The 22,796-nt window shown below is 30.4% G+C and overlaps 1 protein-coding gene and 2 long non-coding RNA genes across 3 annotated transcripts; 2 read left to right on the top strand and 1 right to left on the bottom strand.

The window, feature by feature from the left end:
* Positions 1-3,269: 3,269 nt before the first annotated feature.
* On the bottom strand, positions 3,270-4,885 carry LOC121113974 (trypsin-1). Its single transcript, XM_040707780.2, has 6 exons — positions 4,726-4,885; positions 4,513-4,676; positions 4,302-4,450; positions 3,976-4,243; positions 3,736-3,920; positions 3,270-3,675 (listed from the first exon to the last, which is right to left on the bottom strand). Exons 1-6 carry the CDS (start codon positions 4,808-4,810, stop codon positions 3,414-3,416), a joined length of 1,113 nt encoding a protein of 370 aa, XP_040563714.1. The 5' UTR covers positions 4,811-4,885; the 3' UTR covers positions 3,270-3,413.
* A 3,663-nt stretch (positions 4,886-8,548) lies between these two features.
* Positions 8,549-11,208, top strand: LOC139904930 (uncharacterized). The gene is made up of 2 exons (XR_011779259.1): positions 8,549-8,680; positions 9,625-11,208. It is a non-coding gene; the product is annotated as an uncharacterized lncRNA (long non-coding RNA).
* A 125-nt stretch (positions 11,209-11,333) lies between these two features.
* On the top strand, positions 11,334-14,176 carry LOC121113981 (uncharacterized). Its single transcript, XR_011779257.1, has 3 exons — positions 11,334-11,491; positions 11,545-11,672; positions 12,872-14,176. It is a non-coding gene; the product is annotated as an uncharacterized lncRNA (long non-coding RNA).
* Positions 14,177-22,796: the final 8,620 nt, after the last annotated feature.

Consider the following 22,796-nt stretch of genomic DNA (forward strand, 5'->3'; position numbering starts at 1 on the left):
CACCCTGACAGCTATGATAAAAAAAAAGAGCTGATTTTTAGCGCAGTGATATCTCTATATATGTTAAACACATTGGCTAAGTTTCATTATCCTAAGACTTGGGCCATTTTTTTTTAATATTATGAATCAAGTACTTGCCGTATATATATATATTTATTTTTTTAAATCAAAATTGAGGTGATCAGATATCAAAATATTCTATTTTTGACTTCTTTTATAGAATCCTCTATGTTTCATGAAATACTAAGAATTATTACCTAAAATTTGGCTCACTTAATTAACTAATGAATTTGAGTTTGTAGGCCAGAAATCATTCAAATCTGAGAGGGTCGGATGACATTTTTTTATTTTTTTAGTTGATTTGACATGGAATGCCCCAAGTGTGGAAAGTATATTCAAATCTGATCATGGTTTAAAAAGTTGAACAATCAGATTCTTCCATTTAACCGACGTTAAAAATAACATACCACCTCATCGAGTTGCAGTTCATTTTTGCCCACTGAAAATTGTAATCTACCACTGCCTTGATTTGCCAAACTGTCGAACTTGTCACCTCTATGTGTTTCTTTCTCTATGAGTACGATAGTTGGGAAGAATTGGTTAACTACCAACTGATTATGGGTCTTTTTATGTTTCTTAAGAAGGAAGGACTGTGATATACAACATTTTGGATCAAGTTTTTGGGGAAATAAAATATGCTTAATAATCGGCTACTTAGGTCAATAATCCATTAATCTAAGTGTCCAAAATCGGTAATATTAATATACTTTTCAATATATAAGTATAGTCTTAAGATACTAAGTATAAAGGGAACAATAGAAAAAACGAACTGTTATTAAAGGAAATTATATACTTTTCAATAAAATACAAATCCTATTTCCTGTCTGAAAATGTAAACACAATGAAAAAAAAGAACCTTTTGCCCTTATCCTGAATAAATATTGATATTTTCTTATTTTAAAAGTAGAAACTAACATAAAACTCCATATAATTTTCCTAAATTTCCCCGTAATTATAATCATTATTTATTAGAAATTCAATGACATTGTTGATGTATTTTACATTTAATTCTAAGAAAAAAAAAAAAATTCCTTGAATGTAAAAAGGTTATAACTTTCCACTTAGGACAGTAACTGCTTTTAAGATAAACATTATAATAAAAGTAATACTTAAGGTCTCATGATTAGTTCTTCATAAAAACATCATGGGTTCCCCATAAATGAAATTGATTTGTACATTTACTACCATTTCATCTACATATTTATAAATTTGTAAGGATATTTGATAATTTTTTTATAAATGAATCTCCTTGTACTATCTATGTAGGCAAGTTTCAAGGCTTAATAGGATGAAATGGCTTTTTCTTTCAACACGTTGGATTTAAAATAATTATACATTTGTTTTGAAAATGCAGGGGTATAATATATTAATTACATCATGACTCGTTGGAATTATCATGTATAATTTAAGAAAATAAAGAGAAACAACACTTGTCATCCTCTAATTATTATGAATTGACACATAGGGATGTCTTCCAAAAGTTTATGTTGCGGAAGTAGTAAAGTTTAATATTGGATAATGTAGTAAATCTTCCGATTTCAAGGTTTTGTTTTTGTTTTGTTTTTATCTCAAAAATTCATTTTTAATTTCGGATAACATATGATGTCATGAGTGTTTGATAATTTATAATGTAACAAAGGCTGCTCAATACCCCTTAAGACTAGGGGTCTTACTGGCAGAAGGGTAAATTTGGGAATTCAAAAATACAATATTGTAAACAGAGGTATATCCAAGGAGAGGCACTCCAAATTTCTGTGGGGGTCGACTAGCTTGAGATTACATTATTTTTTTATTCTTTTAATAATTTTTTGATGACTTTTTATTATAAAAACCCAAAATTTGAAATTATTTCAAAATCACTTTTATAAGAAAATATAATTTATTTGAAACCCCTCTATAATCACAGATCTGGCGAAATATAAACGATTGTTCAGCAGAAGAATTTAGAATGTCGCAACAATTTTGCAGTTTTAGTATAATGAAATATAAATTATATTTATATTGTTATTTCAGCTAGGTGGATCATTATTATGAGGGTATACGGCCCCTAGTACCCCTGGAGTTACATTACTTCTAAGATATTGCAAATTTTGGGGATGTAGTTTAAACCTCAAAATAATTTTTCCATCATTTTAATTTATTAAAACGTTTTCTGGAGGCTAAAATATGACAGTTGCCAAACCTTGACATACTCAATTGATACTACTGATAAATGGTTTTAAAGATGGGGAAAGGGCGATAAAGTCTCCCTAAAATAGTAATGACGATGCTATTTCTTAAGAGGACGCAGATGCAGGAATCATTCATAAAAAAGATCAAGAATCGTATCTAAACTTTTAATTCTAACCAATACCATTAGCATAATTAATGTCACCTACTCTGATGGCTTTGATTTGTTTCAATACACTAAGATAATAAATATTATATTAATCCCTCACTGATGCCAAATTTTTGAGAGAACAACTGTCCTCGTAATTACTATTACTCTAATTTATATTAACGAATATTTCATCCGTCCTCCTGCTTGGAACTACTTAAATTCTCTCAAATATTGATGATGAATTTCTTGTTTCATTTTCAAAGTAGGGGCTCCTATGTATGTAATATGTGTTTATATAACATAAAAACGTATGCTTCTAGGAAATAATTAAATACTTTAATTCGTTCCAGACCGAATAATAGTCATAATTAAAAAGACACGTTGAAAATGGAAGCCGCATACTAATCGCCTTAAGGATATTAACGCATTAAAGTCACATACTTCTTTTTTAAATTTATATATTTTATGTTTCCCTTTTAAAAAGAAATAGTTAATATTAATAAAAGGTCTCTAAAATATATAGGACTGAACACATTCTTATAGCTTTTATTCTTAATAAGATCACACGGCCATTAAAATGTATGGTTTGGAATGTATTTTTGATATGACTACCTAGATAGGAAGTAGATGACATAAATCGATAATCAGATGAATGATTGATCCATGAGTAGAGCTAAGGTTTAATTATGATAAATGTATGCGAACATCAACGTACACAACAAGTCATAATTACTAAATGTATTCGAATCTATATATTATGCAGTTATATCTAAATTCAATTATTAAACAAACGGGAATATTTCCCTCTCAACTACTCAAGAACGAATAACATAACCAAAATTAGATTTATGTATTCGAGAAAAAATTGTTTTTAAAATAAAATAATGTATAGTGAAAAAATATGCTTTAATATACAATAAATCCACATTTTCTAATTAAAAAATGAGTAAAACTTTACTTTCTATTTTAAAAAAATGACTAGTTACGAATTACATAAAAGGTTCTGTGAGCTTTAAATCATTAAAACTTCCGTTCAATTCAAATTTTGATATATCCATGTTAAATAATTGCGTACATTTGTCCATACCGAGGGCCTAAACTTTCTACCACATCCTTTACTCCAACTTACAAGACCAACAACTTCTATTCTCCCATCTGAGGGCCTTGGTCGGGTAACAGGGGATCCAGAGTCTCCACGACAAGTTGATTTGAGCCCGCTTATATCACCTCCTACAAGGAATAACGTATTTGGTATATATTCTTCACGTCCTTTTCGCTTAGAATCTGACATGAACCTAAATAAAGATGGATTTTTTATTTAACTATACATAGTTAGGTATGAAAATGTAACATACCAGCACATTGCAATTTTATTTGGTATAACTGGTAATATAGTTTCCCTTAATGAGGATGGCGCCTCACTTGCTTCACATTTTTCGGTTAAACATCCCCATCCCGAGACTGTAACATAATCTTTAATAACCTCATCCCCAGGATCAGGCAAGCAAATGGGGGATAAATCCAGACGAAATTTAATTGGCTAACAATATAAATTTAGCATTATTACACGTTTCTTTAGTCAGTATAATTTATACCGTTTCAAGGGTAATGATAGCTATGTCATTTTCCAGCTTGAGAAAATCAAAACTTGGATGAATTGTGATCTTCTTTATTCTCATGATAACTTTTCGTGTTCTCCTGTAGGATAGAGGAATTTCATTTATTGTTGATCCACCAAGGAGGAATAAATCGTTTTGAGCGTCAGGAGAATTCATAATACAATGAGCAGCAGTTATTACATGTCGATCTGTAATGATCCCTGCTCCACAGATGGGAAATGAATCTGCAAATTGGTTTGTTGTTCTGTAAATAAGTAAAAAACGTGCGTATCAGGAAATGCAGATACACCAAATAAACGTACATATTTCTTTGCCACAATGATACCATCCACGGATGCCTCATTGAATCCGTTACAGCTTGCCCTCCAATAACCTGTCTATCCCGTTCATTTCGAATTCCGCATGAGGGAACTATGAGCCGACCAGTATTTGAAGATTTCTTTACTCTAAACTGAAAAATGAGAAGGTTATCTATGGATTCTGAAGAATCGTATCTATTTGAAATGGTCTTACCTTAGCTATGTTTTTAATTTTCGTTTGAGACTTACTACATGGAAGCTCCATACAGCAAACGATATTCATAGAAGAATTACAATACCCAATATTCACACCTTTCAGGAGTCGACAAATCTCTCGATGTGAGCAAAACCCTGAATCTCCATGATGATTTATGCATTCTGGCAATATAATTAATTAATAATAATCAAACTAACGAAGCAAACTTACGGTTTTTTGCTTTGACAGTGGATAATTCAATTAGAATTGTAGTGAAAAAGAGACATTGTATACTCAGTGAAATATAATATCTCATGGTTCGTTCTGTTATTTTTTTCTATATTATAATTTATAAATATCCACGTCAAGTTTCTTGAAATCATATATACAAGTTTTCTCATTTCTCAAAAGTGCTCAACTCGAAAAAAAAAAAAATCCTAGCTTCCAATCAGATTGAACATTTAATGGCCTGGATGAAAGGTGATATAATGTAATTAATTTAATAAATAAGAAATTAAGGAGAAATATTCAAAATATACCTTGAAATTAATATTATTTATATAAACTTTTAATTCTATTAACTGGATATTTCGAATAAATGTTTAAATTTACACTGTTCATTTAGATAAATCAGGATCTGTAAAATATAAGATAAAAAACTAAAATAAGATGTGGGCAAACTACAGCCTACGGGCTGTATATGAACCGGTAAATAATTTTGTATGAAACATCAAAAATTAGCTATTCACAAAAAATTATATTTTTGGAAAAAAAAAATTGAAATGTTATTTTTTGGCAAAAAATTTCATAAGTCCATTACTTTTTTAAAGAAGTTAATTCCTTTGAAAATAATCACAAAAATCTTTTATGTTCACAGAATATTAAATTTTCTTGTAAAAAGTAAAAATTCTTTTAATTGGGGTGGAGTTACAGCCCTTCCAGCCCACCCCCTGCAGAATTCCCTGAAATTAATATAATAAATAGCAATCCTAATTGAATCATTTAACCTTTCTTTCAGAGGAAAAAAGGAAAAAGCCCAAGATATAGTTAGTAATTATTTATTCAATTCTTCCTAATCGTGATACTATTTTTTATTTGTATATAGTCGGGAATTGTTCAAAGATTAATCCTTTAACGTCTAGGTGGAACATTGGGTCTTATTTCAAAAAATGTTAATAAATATAAAACTAGCTGTTCTCTAGTTCTGATATTTAACTGAACATATCTTTAGTAGTTGAGCTGTCAATGGTTGCTCTATGATTATGACCTCACTTTTCTTGGTTAGTTGTAATTTGTCCTTGTTAGCGCGTTATTGAATTTCTTATCAATATTAAATTAATCTTTTTTTGAGGAAGTATAGCATCAAAACCAGGTGAGATTATTACATATAAAAAAATATATATAGTCCATACGTATACTAGGAGTGGATATCGATGCTTGTCTTTGGATCTAGGAAAGCTCGCATTCGGAAAATTTGTATAGGGAAAGTTAGTACTGGGATTACTCGCATTGGGAAAATTTGTATAGGATAAAGCATTTCCCTTCTTTTATTTAAAATAAATAATAATTTCACTTATGTAATTACTAATTTGTTTGAACCAGAGACAAAATAAGTAATATTAACAAATATAAGGAAGGTTTGATTCCTTCCTTGAATAAATATATGATTAAAGAAAAATAAACAAACCCGATAATAATTCGAATGTAGTAAGTACTATTCACTTAATTATCACTTATCATTAGACTTTAGACATGATGGACTATTCATATTGGAAAAGACTCATGGTGGGATGAATAAGAATAAAATCAGATTAGGCAAGATCAGTGATTTTTTCTTCGTTGTGAGCCAGGATCTATTGGTAAAAGAGGTGGTTGGATGTGGTGAGGTAAATCATTGAGATGATTCGAGGAGGCACTCATAGGTCGGATCCTACAAGAGCACGAGGAAATTAGAGATGTAAAGGAGGAAAAATGTACCTTTGGAGTAACCTAGAATTGAAATGTAGATAGGTGTGAACGATGTTCTTCATCTCTTCATTAATCTTCTTTGTTATTTGAAGAGAAGGAAGTTGGTAGCACTACGTAGTCACTCAAGGGACTTGAATCCCCCCGAGTTATACATCTAGAACTGGGAATTCATACCTCAAATGGATCCCAACCCAAGTTATGAGACCTTAACAAGTGACTTATATACTCCTTCAACGAATTTTTGAATGTATTTTCATAATATGATACAATGATATTTGAATATGTAACTTCATTTGTAGTAATAAACTTCAGTGATATTTATCTAGCAATATTAATAATAAAAGTTAATATATTAATTCATTCCAATTCAGAATGAGAATCCGGCTCCCACTTTATTAATGTGTATAACTAATATTAATATCTATCCCATTGTCTGATCTTGATTTTCGGGATTCAGACATTCTCTTGCCTAACGAAGAATTTCCTGACGACAAGATTGAACCCTGGAAAAAGATATGGGCTCTAATGAAAACTGTATAAGGTTGTCCCGACCTAGGAAAAGTATAAATCACCGTCCCTATTAGAAAGAAGTAGTCTCTATATATGTATGTTGTACCATAATCAGTCTCTCCATTTCTTGATCAGAATGAAGAAAAAACTGATGATATGTCCCCAACTGATTAATTAAAGAGTTTCATTCCTGATTACCTTCTGAACAAGATCTGTGAACAATCGAATGTTTATTCAGTCCAGAGAGATGTAAATTAGCCTTTAACGTTGAAACTGGATTAGTTTTTTTTTTTTTTGGCATGCAACAAAGTCATTACCAGAGCAAGGTATAAGGCTAAATGGCATGGGACACTTTCCAGAAATAGCTCAAAGAAGGGGGTTATGCAAATACTGTGGATGTAAGGGCAAAATTAGTATATCTTGCGTAAAATGTAAAGTTCACTTATACTGTGAAAATAACCAAAATTGCTTGTCTATGTTCCATACAAAATAAACACCGTTATTTTTGTAGTATTATTACAAAATCGTTTCTTATTATACAAAGATATATTGTGATAGGTCATAATTAATCATATAAATAAAGAATGAGAGTAATAAGCCAAATGTGTGTTTTTGGAGTTTATATTAAAATTAATTATAATGGATATTATTTGTTCATATAACATAGTGCAGTAAGATGATATTTTGAGTCAAATCATATCGCGTACCATATCTAAATGTACCATTCATTTTGTATATGATGAGTCTGAGAGGACTCTGTGCTCTTATTTCATTATTTCTACCATAATTATATTTATAATCCAAAATGGAGTCAAAATAGTTTCATATGGTCTTCAACAATGGAAAAAAGTAATAAAATAAATAAATTATCTTCAAGAAAAAAATTGAGCGTTAAAGGGTTTACAAAACCTCATTCGAGTTTAAGATAGATGTTTTATAAATCGATGGTATATTGGTGAATCATAAAAAAACACTATAATTTTATATCTTAACATTACATTTTAGTATTTTTACATCTTAAATATTTTATAAATATAACTCTAAAAATGCTCTTTTCTGAATGCAGTCCTTTAAAATTTGCAATTTATTTATTGAGCCCCTTCCACAGAAAAGTTTCCACGGTGAATTGGAAACATTTATGTTTTTCATGGTTTAAAAAAAAACATGATTGTAATTTACCAAGGACAACTAAAGTAGTCCATGTATTTTACATACTCAAGAAATACAAAAATATCGCAACATTTTTTATTTTTTTTAAATCACTCAACTTTATTGAAAACACTGCATTACTTAGCTCATACGAAATGATTCAAATGAAAAAACGGTCAAGGGAAAATCATCGATAACTTTAGATTGCTTAAGGACGTTATTATCGCAGCATTTCATATCAGCTATTGTGAGGGGTGTAATCTCTATGAGTAAACCAATCAAATTTATTATTATAAGGAAAGAAAACATGAAGTGATCATACACTACTTTATACTTTTATAATAATACAATAACTTTATGTATGACGTACATATGAGTTATGACGTATTATAATTTTGAATGAAGAGTTGGTGGACACAATTATTATTTATGCTTACTCTTATCTATTCACTTATTTAATTTTGATATAATAAAATAAGTCCTTTATCTTTCTGTGATTGAATTAAATGTCCAAAATGGCTCATAGTTGGGCTGGTTTTGGCTTTTTTCCAAAATAAAGGTGATATTTTTCATGGTTAAAATAGCAAATAAGTATAAAATTCACTTCTTTTTTTTTAATATTTTATTTTTAAGCATAAATTACCAAACCAAAATATTTCATCTATCATTTGACGAAATTTTATAAAGCTAGCATAAACCATCTATGTGATATTTAATCATTTATTTCTATGAACATAATGATAGTATCTTTCTTAATTCAAACAAATCATAAATTTTTGTCTAGGACTCTGTAAAAATATTTTTGTTTATTTTAAATTGTAGTTTTATGTATGTGCTACAACTTCTATTCATTATTTTATGTATTTATTTTTTACGTATTTTTTGAAATACAAAAATAAATAACATTAAGTATATATTAATCAATTCTCGAATAACCGTATTCATTATCAAAACGGAACTTTTAGCGCTTATTTGAAACGTAAAATATTCAACCAAAATGTTTCATCTATCATTCATTACATAAGCATGCCATGCGATATTTAAAATTGTTAGTGTTATTGATAACTAATAATAAAAAAATCAAAACAGCAAAGTTTTTATATAATATAAATTATGTAATTTTAGCTGTATAATGGCATGATACCAAAATTACTTTAATTGGTTGGATATATCCCGAGTAATTGCAATTGTTCTTTGCAAAAAACCTTTTCTCGCAATTTTCTCGCTTTGTTTATGAGCAACTTGAGTATGTTTAATCTATTTGAACACTAGTTGGCGCTGCAAATTTGAAAATGACGTCATTAATCATAATAAATATGACGCAGACTTATTAATAATAACTAAACTTGATGAAAAAATAAAAAAATTAGAAATCTATATTAATATATATTTTATCTAGTTTAATAATTATTAATTCAGTAATAATCTCTACGTACAAAGAAATCAATACTAATTTATTGCATAACTATTAAATATTTATATATATTCTTGCAAATTTTACAGCTTTTGTTACAATGTCTTCTCTAAGTGGAGAATCCATCTTTTCTAAATAATGTATATTACCATTCTTTGAATTACTTAATCGACATGATATATAGTCCATAGTATCATAGGAGTACATAAGAGACAAAAGATACATAATAAAAGTTAATAGTTGGTATGATTGACTTATATGGCTTACTACTGGACGACTTCGGGCCTTTTTCTGTGTTTTTTTTCGGAGAAAAGATTGCGTCATACAATAAAGAAAACGACATAATATGTAAGGTGTGTTGATAAGGAACTTGCAACGCAGTCTGGTTGACTTTAGGTGACAACTTTTTTTATGACGTCCCAACGGAGCCAATTTCACTTTTACTCACTACTAATAGTGTTAATTATAGATAAATACTTGAAGCCGAAGGAGAATAAAAAGGTTGTAAACTGCGGGCAATTACATTTAATTCATTGTGATTTGGATTAATATTTTTTACAAAGGATTTGGATATATTAATCTGCATTCATTCATCCTGTCCGTTCCTAGGAATTCATATTTTTTCCATTTGGATATCCAATACGTTTTCTGATCTCTCTTCATTTTTCAACATTATGTTAAAGGGAACTCGCCTCAGTCTTTGTGCCTCACTTGATGGATATCATCTCATTTAATGGAAGAATCCAGCATTGTGCAAATGCGCTTTACATCAAGGTCAATGATAGTGCCTTCTGACTTCGTGAATAATTGTTGTTATGCTTAAGAATACATAAATTCTTCCAGATCTTTTACGAGATCATCGAATACTTCTACATATAAGAATTATGGAGATCCATAAAACGACAGAATAATTGACTGAAAGATAAATTTAGGAACATGGATAGCTCCATGCGCTGCGCTTTAATTGAATTTATTGAGTACTTATCTCCTTATCTGCTTCGTCTCATGGTGTAAGAAAACTTTTTCATTGATAAGTGTCCTTCATGCATATAACGCAGAAATATATGGTCTATATGGATAATTATATAACCTGGACACTTCAAGCCTCACCCCTGATAAGTGATTTCTTTATTACTTGTGAGTCCCTTTTGTGGTTGAGAAACAAGTGGAAGATTATTCTAGACTTTAAAGTTAATGTAACCCTCTTTTCGCGAAAGTTTATTCTATTCTACTATTGGAAACTATTAATTGATTATGTGTTTTAAAAAAAAGTCACTTCTTAACTTCTATAGATTTTATTAGAATATTTGAATATCGTTACAATTTCCAAATAATTACATTGAACTTTATATTTATTATATTCAAAATAAATGACAAATTAAGATATTATTGTTATTTTATGCTTTTCAAATGAGCATTTCATATTTAGTATATCCTCTTATTCTTAATATATTATTGATGTCTTCGCTATACTGATGGTTATATTTATTTGAAAATATAACTTCTGTAATGTAATAGGTAATGTAACTTCTGTAATGTAATATGTAATATAACTTCTGTAATGTAATATGTAATGTAGCTTCTGTAATGTAATATACGTAATGTAACTACCTGAGGCTAAAAAATATACTATTATAATTGTCTGATAAGAAAATAAAATACTATTAATACAATTAGTTTTATAAATTTGGATTCACTTCTCAATTGACTCCGTTTGTACGTCATCAGAAAAACAAGGACAATTGTAAACAAAAATAAAGAAATATCTTTTCTACACACCTTATATATAGTCACCTTGGACTTGATTGTCCACTCTATGCCTAGAGTATATACTTTTAATCTGTGAACTATTCCCAACAATTATTGAATACTAATTCTGTATTTGAGAGTAATTTTCCAACTAGCAACTGTTTTTTTGACTATTTTTCTGAGGAAAGATTGCAAGATAATACACAGGTAATAACGTAAAAGGTTTATTTTTTATATTTAATCGATTATTTCTAAGCAAGGTGGCTATATATATATATATAAAGGATAATTGCTTCTAAAGGACTCAAATGGAAAGAGGAGACAGTCAAAAAATCAACAACGACAAATACAAAGAGAGGAAGAATTAAGTTTATCATCTAAAAATTCAGTAAGCACTATTATAGTATACATGGAGAGTGAACAATTTTCAGGAGTAGACATATGAACTAACAATAAGTTACATTACAACTTTCTTCTATTTAACACCTTTATTTATACGCAACCTTTCATCCAAAAAGAAGTAGAAAAAGCAAAGCATTAGTAAGCGCCGCTCCGAGCACCGCTCAAAATTCTTGAGCAAGAGCGGGAGCACACTAATTGTTTTGAATAATAATTAGCAAGAGCGGGAGCTCACTCGCCAGTTTAGAAGAGCGAAAAAATCGCTCGAATTTTCGCTCATTTATTAAAATTTGTATTACTTTTTCAGTTTTCTGCATCTTATGAGATAACATCAAAAAATTTGATAGGTAAAGAATAATTTTAAAGATTACAAGAAATGACGGTTAAAGTTATGTCTCAAGAAAAGCTAAAATATTTTTTTATGATGTATCTGTGGCTCTCTGCTGTCTTCGGTTGACGAGTTTGACTCTCATGTAGCTGGCCACTCTATGAAGACTCAGACATCAGTTCCTTTAGAGACACTGCCATCTACTTCGTATGTGGAAATTACGTTGGAAGATAAATCTGTCTTATTTGTAAAAAAACGAATTTTCCCAACTGAAATACGATTTTCTAATATTTTTATATTGTAAATTGACATAAGATTTCAAAATCTCCCGCAAGCCTAAGTTGAAAAACTTAAGAACCCTGTCTTTAATCTCAAACTAATTATCAGGCTTTATTATAAGGAAATTGCACGACTCCTGGTAATTAGAAGTCCCCTAAGACATTTTTTTTTCAATCCGTTGCTTCCTTTAATCGCACTATTCGATATAAAATAGCTCATTTAGCTTTCAAAACTACAACTACAATGTAATGGATTGAATAAAAGGTATGATGGACGGTAATGCATTTAAAAATCTCATATTTTCTAAAGTTTTAATTATATTTAGTTATGCAAAGTACATAAATTTAAACCCGACATTAGCACCTTCAATCTCTATTACTGAATATATATTTTATAAACGACGAGGGATCAGCAAGAATTTATGTTGTTTTGGAAACTAAGCATAAGTACATATAGAATAAATCAGAATGTATATTTCACAGTAGAGATTGAAATCCATTAGAATCGTTGATTCTCCTTGTAGAAATCGTGATAGTAATCTGTCCTAGTTGGTAAAAATTACATTATTTGGATCATTTTAGCACATCAATGGGAATATAGAAAATCGATACAGTCTGACTGATGTTTCCAATCCGTTCTATTTATGCAACAACAATAAGAATCTTGTTCATCCCTATGAATTGATTACATTATGAAGGCAACATTAATGGAGAAATCAAAAGAACTGATTCAACAAAAGAACTGATTTCTTTACAGATTATTATTATTGTAATTCACTTGAGGCTACTCAAACTATTGAATGAAAACATTCTTCCACAGGCGCTTCTCTGAGCATCATAAATCCCATATAATATCAAAAAATATATCCCGGCCGTCCAGTTGTGCAAGTTTAATTAACAAAAAAGGAAACGCTTACATTAATATTAGTGTAATTAGATGACAAGTTACAGATATAATATCATTATTCATGCGATATGGAAGTTTTAGGATATAAGGAATTTTGAACTGAGCCCAATTAAGGTCAATCAGCTTGTATGCCTTAATACAAATTTGGATTCAATGCAGTTTTACCTAAATGAATACCGTAATGTAGTAATCAATGACACACAATGACATGAAGTAAATTGTGTCTCAAATACACCAAAGCGAATAATTATATTTTTTAAATTTATTCAAAATCAAAAAAGTAATGGGCAAAAAAAAATTCGTCTTTCAATCCCGACCAAATACATTTTGGACCCTTTATCCTGCATCCTTTTGTATTATTATTATTATTATTGAGAACTACAGTTAGTAAATGATGGATGACCAAAGTAATAAATGGTTATGAGTGTTAGGGTTGTATGGAGCTGTTGTTACACAATTAAACTTTTAAGTTCGAACCATATAATAATTATGAGTTCTATAAATCATCAAAATTGTATTACTGAAATAAAAACCTTTTTTATTAAACTAGATACTTAACCTGATTGTTTTGCCATAGGCATGATATTTAAGATACAATAAATATTTGTAATAATCCTTAATCTAATTTCCTTAATCCCATGACAAAAATTGGTAAAAAATATAGTTTAAGTAGGTTATACGATGAATTTAGAGATAGATTATTTTGAACGAATATGCACATGATGTTACAATAAATATCTAAGAAAGGATTTTCGGATAACTCCTTAAATACGGTGAAATAAAGTAATACATATAGAAAATTTAATTTACTTTATTTCGTATACACATTCTTCGGCTTCCAAAAGTAAAAGAAGCTATTCTATTTTCCATGATAATCGCAATTTGCATTCGTAAATGTATTTGGATTCTTAATGATTCTTATCCTAACATACTTAGACACAGTTAAATATAAAATTTTATGACATTTACAGACGACTTAATTAATAGAACGGCTCCTTAAGTTATTGAGCTTATTTTTTTCTCATTTTTTTGAATTGATTGACATAAGATTTGAATAAAGCATCTATTTAAGCAAATTCATGGAAACAGTTCTTGGTACAATTGATTAATCCTCCATTGGATGACAAATAGCTCCTAAACAAATCTTAACTGAAGTGAATTATCCATGGATGTATTAGATTAAAGGTTGGATTTTGGAATTTGAAGACTTGCAACTTAAAATTTTTATCTGTCTGAATTAAATACCGAAGAGAGAGGCATTTCTAAAGACTTAAACTTTGATTCTGAGTCCTGAATTTTGACATCTTTCTCCTTCAACTTCTTCTTTAATTCCTTTATCTTTGCTTACTATACTCCAAGTTAGATTTTTTTTTAGATTGGTATTCATACCTTTTGATATTTTACCCCAAGAGAAATATCTGTAATATATATAAGGCAATTAATATTTTTTAAAGATAAAGTAACTTATGCAAAAGCTAAGTTAACATTATATGAAGTTTCATCTTCTATTGTTGATGAAACTAGATTCATGTCCACTAAGTCTATTTTTCCGTTTTCGGAAGTAGGAGGTTTCAAATAAGGAGTAAACTGTATATGATCCTGAAATTGTGGAGATCTTTTTTCACCTGAAATTTTATCTAAATAGTTTCTTGAGATTTCCTTAATTATTAAATTTGCTTAGAATCACCATTGTTCTCCGGAATGAAAACCAATGGGTTTGTTGGAGTATTTGGTGAGGCTTGGAACTTTAGGTTTTAGATGTTTAAACAATGTTGGAATAGCTTGAAAGTGGAATTCTTTATACATTGATTATCTTCAAAATGTTTAGAGCACAATTTATAACTCTTTGATGGGGTCCAAAGATTTCTTTTCATATTTAGTACCACGGCAAAAGAAGGTATTTTAACAAAATATATTTCCTTTTTTAGAGTTCTTCACCTAGAATATTATATTAAATTTTTAATTTTTTGGGCCGCGACTCAAACACATGAGGAAGTCAGCTATCGTCAATGGGTCAAAAAAGATTGTGTAACTGGTGTCTTCTTAACCCATTCAAGTGAACAATTGGTCCTATATAAAGAGAGTTTAAGTATTTGTTCATTTTCAGTTCATAAACTGTGGTAAGTTCCATCAAAAAATATTTGTTACTGTTGAAAGTATTGGATGTGCAGTTTTCAGGACAATATCCAATCTGTACCAAATTTAAAATTATTTAATAGAATTATCATCTATTGAAAATTGCAAGCTCTTGACCACTCCAAGTATAAATTTCAAATTCTGCCTGATCCCTTCCTTTAAAATTGTTGGAAAATATGTTTCCTTGTTCAATAGAAATTTTTATTTGTGTAGTTGGTTATTATCGTCAGAAACATCGAAATACATTTTTATGTACACTTCATTATATTTGAATGGGTGTATTTAATGATATCGTATAAAAAGTTTGGCAATATACAACCCAAATGTAGGCTTGAACCCGTTCAACCTTTTTCCGTTGACTCATTTTCTGAAAAATATCCATTTGTCGTTCATTCATTAACTCTTTTACAGTTCATTCGTTCATTTTTAAACTTCGAAAAAAGAAATATAGAAGAATAATTTTGTTATATTATTCCTCCACGTGATTTCTTCTCCTCATGTCTTTTGGTCATCCTGGATCTCTCCAACTATAAATAAGTTTGTGTCTCTCCCTCGTAAAGACACAACAATTAGATTTAAAATGTCTTAACTTTTTGGATTGGATGGGCTGCCCATTTGTTGCGTCTTGACGAGGGAGAGACACAAACTTCTTTATAAGGTGGAGAGAAATCCAGGATGACCGGGAGAGATGAGAGGAAGAAGATGGCGTGGAGGAATAATGTAACACTAGATCATGTGTAATCTAAACTATACTCTAATATATTTACAAAAGACGAGACTATTTATAATACGTAAAACTCAGTACTTATAATACATAGACGAATATACAAGAAGATAAAAACCAGAAAGGACATATTAAATACATAACACCATTGCACTTCCGGCGCCTATGCTTTGCGTTGCTGCTCTTAGATCTTTATTTTGAAGACTGAGAGCAAAAAGGTTGCATTTAATTTTACTTATATTTGTTGCAGCTACTTAGAAACAACAGCAATCATTAAAAAAATCATGCAATAAAGATGTTCATCGAAAACAAAACTAGGCCAAATACTTCTGCCTACCTCTGTACATAGCTACTTAGAATGCATCCACATAAGTTGTCAATAAAACTTAGTGTTCCAACAATTTTTTAAGAAGTAAAGATTATAATTTTTTCACATGATTATATCACTGCGTGCACCTTTTTTTTAATTTAGTTTCGCTTTTCCCCTTATGCCACTAGGAGCCAAATGATTATAAAAGCTGGGTTAACCAATTTCGACTAATTAAGTAACTCAATTTTTGAGTAATAGGACTTAATAATGGATATTCTTTTACTACCCCGGACGACAGCAATAATCATAGCTCAATACCTTTCCATGAAGAAAGTGCTATTGATGTAGAACAGGGAATAGAGTCACTAGACTGTAAATATCCTGGTTCATACCTTAAGAACTGCATCAAATTTATTTATGACAAACTGATCAATATAAGAAGGTTGGTTATTGTATATGAAGTACTCTTTTTTGCTGTGCAAGCCAGAAAAAAAAAAATCTGACTAATACAAGTTCTAGAGGAAACCTTGTCTCTCATGGGAAATTACAGCATTTTAAAATTATGGTTTCATATATAGTTCATGAAGCCTACTTAGAAAACCATGAGTAGGAAGGTACTCATGGCAAAATCCGATTGATATAAAATAAATAGATTTTAAATAATATATTAATTTTTTTCGTTACTAAGTGGCTAGACATGGGAATATCAAAAAGTGACTATTTAGTGCAGGTTAAACCGGCTTTTCCATTTATTTCAATTATAAAAAAATAGAAATATGGTCACTTAGTGCAGTAACAGTATTGAAACAGGTGGTCGATAGACCTGGTTAGACTGAAATAATTATGACAATGGTTATTTTATGGAAAAATGTATTAATTTAAATTTATACATGCTCCGAATTTACTTGATTTTTTTTTGCAAGTAATCGTTTGAACATTCATTTTTAATATTCCCACAAAACTTTATTCTTCTATATTTCTTTTTTCGAAGTTTAAAAATGAACGAATGAACTGTAAAAGAGTTAATGAATGAACGACAAATGGATATTTTTCAGAAAATGAGTCAACGGAAAAAGGTTGAACGGGTTCAAGCCTACATTTGGGTTGTATATTGCCAAACTTTTTATACGATATCATTAAATACACCCATTCAAATATAATGAAGTGTACATAAAAATGTATTTCGATGTTTCTGACGATAATAACCAACTACACAAATAAAAATTTCTATTGAACAAGGAAACATATTTTCCAACTATTTTAAAGGAAGGGATCAGGCAGAATTTGAAATTTATACATGGAGTGGTCAAGAGCTTGCAATTTTCAATAGATGATAATTCTATTAAATAATTTTAAATTTGGTACAGATTGGATATTGTCCTGAAAACTGCACATCCAATACTTTCAACAGTAACAAATATTTTTTGATGGAACTTACCACAGTTTATGAACTGAAAATGAACAAATACTTAAACTCTCTTTATATAGGACCAATTGTTCACTTGAATGGGTTAAGAAGACACCAGTTACACAATCTTTTTTGACTTTGTCAAAAATGGTTGTGTCGTTTAATACTGCATGATCCATCATAATCTGAACATTTTGAATTCCTGCCTCCCCCTGTGGATCTAGTCTTCTGTTATGGCGTCCCAGTGATGGCTGACTGTGGCTTCAAGGGCCTCGGTGCTTGGATGGCGGACACTGCAGGCCTTCTCCTAAACATGTACCTAAAATGGTTAGTGTAGGGGGTTGGCACCAGTGCTTATTTTGGGCCTAAACTGTCAAAAATAATTCAAAATAATCCAAAACACTAATTCAAAAGAATCTTGCAACGGATGATGGAGTCTGGTGTGAAAACCTAGCAATCTCTAACATGGGCCCTCATGGACTTCAAGATTGGCCTGGGCTGTTGTATTTAACTCTTACGGTTCCCATTTGGCCTTTTTGACAGATACCTTTTTCTTCTCTAACGTTTTGGACTTGCTGACGGCGTAGACGGCAGTCTTGGATACGGCCAGCTGCTTGGAGTGAGCGAATTGAAATTCATCAATCACGTTCAAGTATCATTTTCTAGACTTGTGCGTAAGTTAGATAACTCAGATTTGTTCTATTTTGTAATTAATTGTTTATCCTTTAATATATCTAAATATGAAATAACTTAAATCACTCAACATTAATTAATTATTGAATTAGTAAATGTTTAGATTTCAATGGACCACCCAGTCTATTTATTTTAATAGTAAATAAAGAGAAAAATATTTTTAATTAAAAAATGAAATGGTATATAGGTAATGAAATTTTCCTAGAATTGTAGTAAAATTGTAAGTGTTTTGTAGGTTAGGAATTTGTTCTATTTACCATAGTACATACATATTTTATAAAATAGTACAGATATGGATACATCACAAAACTATAATCTTTTGTGCATGCTATTAGTCTTTTTTAAATCTTTGGAAATGTTTTGTTTGTTTCTTAAGACCATTTGCCAGTCTTCCCTCAGACCTTTGCCTTGGTTGGAAGTTTTACTATTGTCATGCGTTTTATTCCCCACTACCTCTTCAACGAGCGCTCTCACTCCCGTTCCGTCCTCATTATTAATCCTCTTCCTTTAGTGAACCTATTACAACTTTAAATGTGACAGATTCCTCCTGAATAAAAGGTTTTGATATTGGTGAAGAAACAACAATCTCTTTCAATTGCACCTCATTCTCAATTAGTTTTGTATCTTCTTGTGTATTGTTTGGATTATATCCATGTAATGGAGACTGTTCTTCTATATCTTCAAGTTCTTCCTTTGTAAAGTTTGATGTTGATAACAGTCCCCTCTCGCGCGATAGGTGCCAGTTTTTCTCCATTGTCTTATAAATCTTTTTGAGTTTTTCTGAATATGTTTCAGGGGAAACTCAAGGGAGTCCCTATTTTTTTAACTTTGCATTCACTGAACTTATGGCCAATTTCTGTATAATAGGGGGATTACTTCTCAATTAGACTACGTACTACCTTCACCAATTGGTCGAAATTGAGAAATATCAATCATAGTTTTAATTTTTACTATTATATTCACCGATATAACCGGCTTATTAAAAACTTTTGTTGCGATTTCCCCTTCATACTCTTTGCGTCTCGATGTCTCCACCTCTTCACCTAAACAATCAGCCATTTGTATTCTTCTTCAGTCTTGTCGCAGATTTAATAACCCATAATATTTCACTCCGGGCACAACTTGTCTTTTATTCTTCCTCAAGTCAAAACATTTAATGTTTTAGCAGTTTCCCTTATCATCAATCTTTTGAAATGTTTCTTAGATATTTTTAACTTCAATTACTATTTCTCCATAATTCCAAAATTTAGAATATGATGAAGATGAAGATTTGAGCTATTATCTCCATATTCATAGTGATGTCATAACCTCTTCTTCTTCTTTTTTTGTCCTTGAATTTAAAAACAAAAATATATTTACTCATTCGCTCACTCCTTTCTCTCGCCCGCGTAATAATATGTCTTCATCTCCATTCCTTTTATTCCATCTCTTAAAAATTGTTCATTGTTCGTTACCTGAGCGTTTGATGACTAGTTACTTCGTTCGTTTCCTATGCCCAAAGCCAATTTAGGGGACATTATTTTGACACTAGATATTCACAGAACGGTATGTTTGATTTTTGACGCCCTTCAGGGCAATTTAACTTTTTTATAACTGCTTAAATTGAAATAAATCACAAGAGCCTAAAATCTCCATGTTTTCTCTTCAGCACGCTAAGAGAAAAACTACATAAGTTTTATTAATCCTACTTTTAATTTAGGTATTTTTTTAAGAGTTCGGCTACGAGAAGTAATAGTCCCCAATTACTATAATCCCAGATATTTCAGAATTCAAATGACTGAGATAAAAAATGAGATCAGTTTTGGATTCCACGCTCATAAATAAATTGGATTATTGTATTTAATTCATTTGTACAAAATAAACCAGCATAATTGTTTCTCTGTTTAATTAATCGCCAAATTAAAGAAAAGAGGAAAAATTCATAAGATTAAGTATTTGGAGCTATATTTGAGTCCACTTTTTCAGTGTCTAGGTCAATGAAAAAATAAGTCATGGGCAAACTTTTGTCAGCATTCAATTTTGTCTTGTGGAAGTAATGTAGTTATTATTCCCGACGTAGGACAACAGTTAAAAGTCAAGTGGATTCAAATCTGGTGAGGAGGGGGCCAATGTGAGAACGGTACGAAGTCAAATACATCATCTTTCAACCACTCCTAGGTGGTACTTGCCTTAATGGGGATTTTCACACTCCTTAAGGTTCGCTCTGATGCTTCTAATCGTACGGTCTAGCATTTTCAGGAATGTAGAAATCTCCTTGTTGTTAAAAGTTAGATCATCACATACGTTTAATAGCGGCGCAACTTGGATCTCTCTCATCGAAAACATTGACCTTTTTTTTCCATGTTAGAGATAGGTTGTAATCACTGCGCTGAGTTTGTAATTATCCAAATACTGCTAGAGCCTTTATCGATGGAAAAATCAGTGCCAGTAAAAATGTTGTGGCAACAAAGTTGCGGCAGATTTAATCGTTCTACAATGTATATCAACATTGTTTTATTTATATGATATAGGTATTATTTTTTCGCAATAAATACTAGAGTTTACTGGAAAACACACCTTCACAAAAGATGGCCTAAACACAAATTATCTGAAATACATATGTATAACATTGATATAGATATATTTCCCAAATAAAAGCTACTTTTTTTTAACATAAGAGGACACCAGTAAATACTTCAAGAATAATATATATTTAACATTAAAAATTACTTTGGTACTGATTGGAGCTTTGTTTCATATCCTCTTTCTACTCTGAACAGAACCGCCATTCAATTTTCCTATAATATTCTTGCTCATAATATTAAGAAAAACACTTATGGGACTTATTTAAGGAGTGATGCATACTTGTAACTTCAACAACAATGACTGAGCTCTCAGCCATTCTTTCGATAAAAGTTAAAACAAACGATACTCTTGGATTCGGATAATTAATTTGTTGCTTCCACATTAAACAATATGGGACAAAGTAATTAAACATTAATTTATTTGATTATAATCGACATTAACGTGTCTTTATTGCTACTCTTTTGACAACAATCACTCTTTTTTTTATACGTATACAATACACACCTTCAATATATATTAAAGAGAAAATATATGTGGGGGACACAAGAGAGAATAGCATAATAACAATTAGTACTCGCCCCTATGAATTGCTTAATTAGGGATAACCATTGCGACCTTGCATACCGGCCGTGTAAATGGTCGTCCCTCTTATTCAAACGCCGAAATGGATACAAAAGAATGGTCAATGGAGCTTAGATATATTTCATGACGATGATGGATTTTTGCAGAGGTCTCCATTTTTTCAAAACCAATAGTTGCAAATCTATTTTCTACTATTTTCGGTATTGTAATATTCTTGCTAAGTTAGAAGATATCAAACTTATCTGTGAGCCTTCGTCAAACATGACTCGTATAGAAGCAGAATATCCCATATTAAAGACCATCGTTTTGGTTGACATTAAAATAGAAGAACCGGTAGGATTTTCATGAGTAACTCCCATACTAGACAATGACCCATTATAATTCCCCTTTGAAAACTTCGGATTAGTGTCTATATGAAGTAAATAATGAAGAACAAGAATAAAACTTAAAGCCATCATATCTGTGACCTGTATGAAGAAAATTATAACAAAGATTTCCAGAACTTGTAATCTTAATGTTCTCTTAAAAATGTACTCTTAAGAAAACTATATTTCCTAAGTGGATGAGATATGAGATCCGCCCGAACATAAAAAACAACTTTATCATTTACACTGACTTTTAACAAGTTGTTTTTCCGACGAATGTTTAAGTTTGACTACAGTTTCAGCCACTTTGACTGTAATCTCCCAATGTTTCATAAGTTTATCAATGGTACAATATGAACAATCATTGGAACTATCAAAATGCTCCAACTCTTCTCTCAATGTTCTTGGGAGTTTATTTTCAATCATTGACATCACAAATCTTCTGGGTTTATCTGCATCAATGAGTACCTCATTTATTTCTAAAGATATTTTAACAAATGATACACTGTCATACAATTGATGAAGTATCATCAATAAATGATCCATGTTTGACGAATTAATTAATGCTTCCAAGGAATATATCCATCATGCAAATTCCGTCAATAGTCCATCAAATAAAACCAACTGAAGCCTTGAAACAGCATTAAGTATGGAGCTTTCATTACGAAAATTCGTGGACTGAATAGATCCAAGTTCTCTTATATGTTTCAACTCTGCTTCTCCTTCATTGCTAATTGATTTTGTTTCAATCAACTTAACAGCTCTTTTTGATTCCATAAGAAGTTTCACATATTTATTTTGGAGGTAATTGTGTTCA

This window comes from Lepeophtheirus salmonis, chromosome 1 (assembly GCF_016086655.4).
Source record: "Lepeophtheirus salmonis chromosome 1, UVic_Lsal_1.4, whole genome shotgun sequence".
Lineage (NCBI taxonomy): Eukaryota > Metazoa > Arthropoda > Copepoda > Siphonostomatoida > Caligidae > Lepeophtheirus > Lepeophtheirus salmonis.